Genomic DNA, 8,127 nt, shown 5'->3' with positions numbered 1-8,127 from the left:
CATACCGACTATGCAAAAAAATTCTGTCCCTTTCTCCATCCTTATCTATTTATTTATTTCTCCCCTATATCTTATTGGATGCTGGTGACCTATTTTATGGTTCATCTATTTTCCTGGTTATATTGTACAACGGGTCCTCTCTTCTTAAAAACCATCAATTTAGTTATGGATGGAATTTCCCTCCAAGCCTCTTTATTATTTATAGAAAAATTCTTTTAATTCATCATATGAGTATATGACAATCTGTCCACATGTATTTGTATTTTGATTGATATGACCTATTTTAATAATCTTGTCTTATAATGGGTTCAATGGAATTTTCTATTTTTTTTCATACTAGTTCCTAATTTATTTTTCTTCTTTTCTTTTTAACAGGAATTATTGGATGTATATATTTTGTTACATCTTGAGTTGTTTGAAGACCAATTTTTTGTTGAATGAACTTCAACCCCTTTGTTAATTGTAATTATTTTTCATTTCCTATTTATTAATTGTTATCTTTCTTATAATTGATCTTATTTTCTCCAACGCTGAACCTGCTCATAATACAAAATTGACAAACCAAATGTGAAAGTTATCCAACCAAATGATGTTAGGACCATATAAATGCATGTTTTAGACTAACAATGATATGGTGGCATAGCAATAATGCGGCTCTTTGAATGTAAAGTCATCATTTTAGAAAGCAAAGTCAGCCATCAAAGAGGATTTTCGTTACCGACAATATCACTTTTGCTAGTTCCACCGGAGGGAAAGTCCAACTTTAAGATAACCTTGATGTCTTCAATTTTGGAAGTTTCAACTTTAAAAATAATCTTTGATGTCTTCGATTTTAATTCACATAAATTCGGTTTCAAACCATCAACTCACCATGTGCTTTGATTTTTTTTTTTCCTCAAAAAAAAAATCACTATGGCAATTGAAAAAATCATCTATATAAAGTTTTAGTTGTTTATATAATACATGCAAATAGTCTCATAATTTACCACGTTATTGGTTGGAGAACATAACTCCGAACCATATTAGAGTGTTAATTCAGGTGCCTTAAACTTCCAAGCAAACCGGCTTGGGTAAGGGCTCATTTGCCTGCTGAGAACATTCACGGGATTGATGCCAATACAACTAATAGCAACAAAGTCCAATGAACGGCATGGAGCATTGGATACGCAGGCAAGAGAGCTGATTTGACAGGAAAGACCAAATGACAAAGACTGTTTTTAATGCTTCTTTTACCCATGCCCTGTCCCCACTAAAATTCACATTATGAAGAATTATAACCAGCTTTAAGACTAATGAAAGCTGTCCCCTAAAAATCAATCATATTGTTTGAAAAAACAGGTTGTTAATAATATTTACCTTCGGAGTCCTGCCAAACTCAGAAAGTCGGACCGATACAACAGCATGTTTTACTTTCTGACTACAATGGTTATTAAAAAGTCATTAATTGTGATTGCTTGTCATGGGGTACCAAAATGTTGTATAAATACTAAATAAACAACCTGAATGTAAAAGGAAAAAAAGGTGCAAATAATATACATTGGCACAAAAGGTAATAAAACTTCCAGAACTTTTAACTTGATTTTTCCCGTTGAACTAAATTTAAACCAATCTTCAAGAAAATGAAGCATCGGGAAGGTAATACGCTCACGATTTGCCTCACTACTAGTATGCCAAAATCAGGTTTCAATCATTGGTTCAGGGCCAGATGGCTCTGAGCTAGACCTGTTCGATTGTCTCACCGAGTTGAAAAGGATATCCTTGATAACCTGAATGGAAAAGAAAGAGATTTGTTAAAAGCAACACGATAAAGTGTGAAAATGCACAAAAACTGTAAAGGCTAGTCACCTGTGACATTAGACCATGAACCTGCTCCACAGTTATCTTAGCACTGTCTCGAGTTATCTTAGCAAGCTGAGACTCTTCCTGCAATTAATAGACATCAAAACCAAGATTAGGCAACAGAGATGATGAAGTAATGGATGATGAGCAGCTTATAAACTGACAAAAGGAAAGATTTTGTAATTTAATGAATACAAGTAAAATCTGCACCCCTAGCACACAATAGAATCTAAGAGCTATACATTGTTTTATATGTGATATGTGGGACTACGTGGTAACCAAGTAGATGTAAGGGCAAGATCCATCGGAACGCATTGAAGAGGACATTTTCCTATCTTGAAAAAAGCAGAGATAAAGCACCAATTGAAATTGAAAATGAAAATGTTCAGTTTCCCCAAAATCGAGTCCATTTAAAAAATCACAAAGGATCAGAGCACATCTACAGACAAGAAAGTTTTGGGAAAAATATGTAGAAATTTGACCACAGTTTTGAAAATCAGACTAGACTGGCAGTGGCATTATAGCCCCCAAAATTTTGAAAATTTTTAATAACACGTGCATGTGTGTGTGTGTACATTGTTTGGGTATTTAAAAATTTGAATTTGGCCCCCAAAAAATGAGTTAATCCACTGACCCTCAAAAGAAAAAAATATTGGCCAGTTGAAGTAGTGACCCTAGAAGCCATCAATTCATCCAAGAACGGAACCGATTTTTGGGTTTTAGGGCCTTTAGATTGCATGTCAGCAACATTGTTTTGTTTTTTTTAATAAGCCAGAGCAACATTTTTATAAAGAGATATTACTGGATTTGCGAAAAGAATTTCAACACAAAAAATTTACTGTGAGACTACGATAAATGCTCCCAAGTACAAGATTACTGTGAAGTATTAAATACCAGTAGAGTATAACTACTCAGCATAAGTTGGTTGTACTAGAAATTTGTATTAGAAGATGGAGAAAAAAGAAATTTTAGATATAGAAACTAGAAATAGATGGTGGGTTTGAACTTTGAAGGGAGAGAAACAAGTTAGAAATCTGGAGCTCTTAAAGCTCTTTCTGGTTCTGTGTTAGCTCTAAGAATATGCATAATGTAGTTGTCATTTGTTCTAGGATATGTATAATGGAGTTGTCATTAGTGCGAGAACAATTGGAAGAATTACGAGTGAGTTTCCCCATCACAAAGAGTGTGTTTTCAATAGTTTGGATCAATAACTCATAAGGATGGTTAGATCGAAAAGGATGAGAATTACAAAATAAGAGCAGAGTGGATGAAATGAATAAGGACATCAAGAATATTGCATGATCATAGAATACTTGTCAAGTTAAAGAGAAAGTTGATCATCAAAAAAATAAAAAGGTTAAGGGGAAAGAGGAAAGTTTTACAAGACTGCTATAAGAACATCCATGCTATATTGTATTGAATGTTGGGCAAATTCATAAAATGAGTGTAGATAATGAGAATGTTAAGATAGATAAGTGGAAATAAAAGGAAAGATAGGGTACGGAATGAAGAATTCGATTAAAGACATGCGTGGCTCCCATTGATGAAAAGATAAGAAAGTGCCACTTGAGATTATTTGCTCATGTGCAATTACAGGTGCAGTATCACAGTACTTACATGACAAGGTGTGAAGACTTCTACCAAATAACATGTCTAGAAATCTATCTTAACCTAGCATATCTGCAAGTTGTTTGTCTCAAATCTCCTCGGTAAAGAAAGTTATATTCTGTATATCTCTAAACCCATGGAATGATTAAGCACCAAAGGAATATTTCTCCCCTCCATAGCAAGCACACTGGGCACTCACCCAACTACCCTCAATTATCTCTGTTGTATGGACCATAAAAATGCAAACAGAAAGACATTCACCAATGAAGAAAGCACTACACAAACCCCTCCTCACAATTTTTCTTGTGGCTGCTTGTATGTATCTTGAAATGGCCCATGTCTACAGGCTAAGCACATATTTGAATGCCATCCAGTATCACATGATATGTCTAGGAAAGCAGTATGAATGCTCTTATTTGAGAAAATAAAAAGACACTAAAATTTATGAGGTAATATAAGTAAACTGACCTCTTTCTTTCTCGTAGGGGGTGCTATCAGTGGCCCAAAGCGGGAGTGAGATAGTTGGTTCTCTGCCTGCTCCAGCTTTTCAGCTGCATGGTGCAGAGGACACCACTTAATTAATATAATCTTCAAAATTACTCTAGTCTGAACCATGAAAAGTAATTTGAAATAAAACTAAAGGAACTCGAATTCCATGCTAGGAGATTACCTAGATCAGAGATTTGTCCTGCAACATAGTCTCCATTACCCAATAAAGGTGAAGATGAAAGGGTATTCACCCAATACTTGTTCCATAGCAGATCCAGGAGGTGGCAATCAAGAGAAGACTTAAAGTAAGTGATATCCAAAGAATAGTACTGCAAAAACAGAAACAAATGGAGGGAATAAATATACTGGAGAGGAAGCTTTTTCAAGAAGCAGAAGAGGACGAGATAATAACCTGTTTACAGTGTACACCAAAGTCTTCAATCTTATTCAAAGGGATGGTCTGATACTCAGAGACAGGCTCATCTGGAGGCTTATATCCCTCTGGGTATGTCCTGAATGCCCCAATCTCAACTTTTCCAGCAGAGACAGTCCTTGTTGGATCAATAACAACTGCCAAAAAAGGCTCCTGAAATTGCTGGTTTAGCATTTGTGTTGAAACATCAATACCTGAAAGCCAGCATCCATAGCCAGGATGGGAATGGTACCAGCCAACAACGTTCTCCAACCGTCCAGCCTGCACCATAAACATACCCAATAAGAGAACTAATTCCACAAAATAATATACTAAAATACTATTTACACCGTCTAAGTTTGGTGTCACTTCTAAATTGGTCCCTTCACTATAAAATCTTGCAATGACACCCTCAAGTATTACAACAATGTCAACTTGCCCCTTTAGTCAACATCTGTTAGAATCTTTCCGTTAACCCTCCCAAAAATAAAGTCATTTTGAAAAGAAAGTATAAGGAAAAAAAAAAGCCGTTCTTTGGCAGGTCAATAGTGATAATGCAACACAGCATAACGGAAAGGGCACATTGACATTGTGTGTATATTGTAAGTTTTAAAAGTCGAGGAACTGTTTTAGAAGCAACCGGATATTAGAGGGTGCAAACTGGAAAGTGTAGCCTAAATAATACTAGCTTGTAACCCAATGCATATGCATGGGATACATTTACAAATAAGCATAACTAAATGCGTATTAAAATTTTACCAAGTTTATATATAATATATATAATGTTTGTATATTTGAAAATATAAAATAGCTACTAACAAAATAAATATAAGTTTATTTAAAACAAATGGAAAAAAAAAAAAAACATTTAAATTGTTATCCATGATATTTTAAACTTTCGTTTGTCCAACCACTATTTGTATAATAATAATAAGAAGAAAAATAAATCAATGATGGTGAATTTTTTAAGGTTTATTAATTTTGATTCTATGATTTTCTTACTTAATAACTCTTTTAGCACAAAAAACTAAAAAATTTAAATTGGACTTCTTGATTTTTGCAGTGTAGTAAATAGTTGCACAAAAAATTAAGAAAAAATTGAATGGGACACATGGCATAAAATTTCCAATTTGAGATCTACATGACAAAACAACCTTAATTTTAGGATTTAACTTTCTTTCAGCTTCTACTTTTATATATAGTATTAAGGGTGTCAATGTTCGACCCAACCAATGAACACGACACGAACCCGACACGAGTTTTTTTGGGTTAGGGTTGGGCCTTAATGGGTTTGGGTCATAAATGGGTCGACCCAAATTGACACGATAAGAAACATTTCATAAGTGGGTCAACCCGCATAACCCGCAGTAGACACATTTGACACGCCAATTTATTTGTGTCAACCCGAAATGACCCACTTAACACAACCTGTTTAACTCGTATAACAAATAAATATTTATTTTATTTTAGATTTATCAAATACCTTTTATATCCAACATATATTTTAAATTTGAAAAGAAAAGTGAGTAATTACAAAAATTTACAAGGGATATAATTGGAAATTGAAATTTTACAGACCCTAAAACTACTAATACCTTTTTTTTTGGCATAGAACTTTCACAAATGAAATTGGATGAGCTTGTGGAAGATGTTATGAATTTGGACATCAACAAAGAATCTATGGATAATAATCATGGTCATAGTCAGGATTAGTCTACTGTTTGCCCAAAATATTTCAATATTGATACTTAGCATTTGGCGAGTTCCAAAGATATTATATTTTTGTTGAACTATGTTATTTTATTTTTGTTAAACTTTGTTATTTTGAATTTGGGTTGAAGTGTATGCACTTCTTTTGGAGTGTAAAGAACTTATTTCTAGATGAATGTTATATTTTTGTTGAACTATATTATTTTGAATGTGAGTTGAAAACTTGAAGTGTATGCACTGTTTTTTGGGATGTAAAAAAAATTATTTATAGATGGATGTTATATTTAATATTATGCATGTTGAAATGGGTTGTGTTACATTCGTATTAACCCAACATGACTCGTTTATTAAGCGTGTCAAATGGGTTGGGTCAGGTTAACCCGCCTTATTAGCAGGTTGGGTTAGGATTGAAGGATCATGACACGATTATCAAATGGGTCGGGTTAGGGTTGAGCCATTTAGTTGAATACCCCTACCTCGACACGACACAAACCCAACACGCTAACCCGAATTGACACCCCTATATAGTATAGTATATATGATATGGGACTTGAATAAAAACTTTTATTGAGATGCAAGGGCTTCCAAATAGCTACTAATCTGGTATAGGCAGACACTATTCATAAACAGAAGAATCTAAGATGACCAATCCAGAGATGCATCATCCAATCTCCAAAAACAGAAACCAAATAATGCTAACTCGCCAAATTCTCAAGACCAGTCATTGACATAAAATTCAACAAAAATGAAGTTTTCATGTGCAAAGACTATATATAGATCCTTTCATGTGACAACAACTGCACACAATTGATAATACACACAGACACACAGTGCTTACTAAGCATTTGCTGAGAGCTCAGTTATATTTTGGGAAGGAATGGAATGGGTAGGAGGGACCACTCATTCCTCTCTATTCTCTTAAAACCTCAAATTTTCATTCCACCCGAAATTGAGAGGAATTGGAGAAAATGGAATTAGATTTAATGAATTTATTACTAAAACTCCCAAAAAACCCCTATATATTCAGCCATTTATTTTAAAATAAGGGTCTAATAGTAATATTGTAATAAAATGATTCCATTCCTTTTCCTCTATGTTACTCCCAAACAAAGTTATTTAATTCCATTCTATTCCTTTCCCTCGCTTAAATACATTCCATTCCATTCATTTATAATCATTCTATTCCATTCTCTTATGAACCGAACTCCCAAACGAATCCTTAAAGACTGCACAAGCTTAACCTAAATGGCTTTAAACAAAAAGGGATTTCATCCAATCATCTTCTCACCAACCAAACAGTAATTTAGTAATAACTCAGATTCCAAACAAGAAAAAAAACCCTAATAAATTTATTTAGTCATTCTAAATTCAAAATTATCTACAATGTAATACAATGTAGCATTCATAAACCTCCCACAAAAACCAATCCCAATCAAAACTTAAACAAACTTAGGGTTAGGGTTAGGGTTAGGGTTAGGGTTTAAAGAAAGATAGAAAGCGAACCTGCTTGTTAGTCTGAGAATAATCAACCATATACTCATACGCATCAGCCTGAGCATTAACCCTAGTCTCCGTTCCTTCCACGGGCAAAGCAAAAGCGTCCATCACGATTATCGCATCGCCGTCGGTCTTTCCTTGCATGAGGCCCATGACCTCGATGGTACCGCCGGAGCGCGCGTGGACCACCATCTTGAGCAGCGCGAGTGCGGAGATCTTGACGCGCTTGAAGTAGTGAGGGTCATTGGCCCAGGGTTTCTCTTGCTGGAACTTGGCCTGCGCCGATTCGTCGTAATAGAATATTGCGTCGGACGCTGGGTCCGGACTCGTCGTTGTTGCTGTTGTTGGTGGTGTTGTTGTTGTTGTTGATGATGAAGGAGGGTCTACGGTGATTATGTTGTTCTCTAGCTCCCATGTTTTTTGGGCTATTACTGATGATGGAAAGGGCTCCATTGTTTGAATGTTTTGTTTTTTTTTTCTTTTTCTTTTTCTTTTTTGGTTTTGGGGATTTGGTTTTAGTTTTATAGTTGGGGAAGAAGCGAAGCGTGGCGGGTTGTTTTTTGTTTTTGGGG

General features: G+C 34.9%; 1 protein-coding gene across 1 annotated transcript; it reads right to left on the bottom strand.

Annotated features, from left to right (window-relative positions):
* Window positions 1-1,322: 1,322 nt before the first annotated feature.
* On the bottom strand, window positions 1,323-8,125 carry LOC115972316 (COP9 signalosome complex subunit 5a-like). The gene is made up of 6 exons (XM_031092562.1): window positions 7,562-8,125; window positions 4,349-4,630; window positions 4,118-4,265; window positions 3,916-3,998; window positions 1,846-1,923; window positions 1,323-1,766 (listed from the first exon to the last, which is right to left on the bottom strand). Exons 1-6 carry the CDS (start codon window positions 8,006-8,008, stop codon window positions 1,677-1,679), a joined length of 1,128 nt encoding a protein of 375 aa, XP_030948422.1. The 5' UTR covers window positions 8,009-8,125; the 3' UTR covers window positions 1,323-1,676.
* Window positions 8,126-8,127: the final 2 nt, after the last annotated feature.

The sequence above is a fragment of the Quercus lobata genome, chromosome 12 (genome assembly GCF_001633185.2).
Source record: "Quercus lobata isolate SW786 chromosome 12, ValleyOak3.0 Primary Assembly, whole genome shotgun sequence".
Classification (NCBI taxonomy): Eukaryota; Viridiplantae; Streptophyta; class Magnoliopsida; order Fagales; family Fagaceae; genus Quercus; species Quercus lobata.
The sequence above is the reverse complement of the archived record's forward strand: the minus strand, read 5'-3'. Positions and strand labels throughout refer to the sequence as shown.

Bases quoted from the DNA above. Each gene is read 5' to 3' on its own strand.
- LOC115972316 (XM_031092562.1), bottom strand. From the start codon at position 8,008: ATGGAGCCCTTTCCATCATCAGTAATAGCCCAAAAAACATGGGAGCTA. The intron at 3,999-4,117 runs GTAATCTCCTAG...TGCACCATGCAG, and splicing joins AGGACAAATCTCTGATCTAG to CTGAAAAGCTGGAGCAGGCA. The intron at 1,767-1,845 runs GTGACTAGCCTT...TTTTCCATTCAG, and splicing joins TTCATGGTCTAATGTCACAG to GTTATCAAGGATATCCTTTT.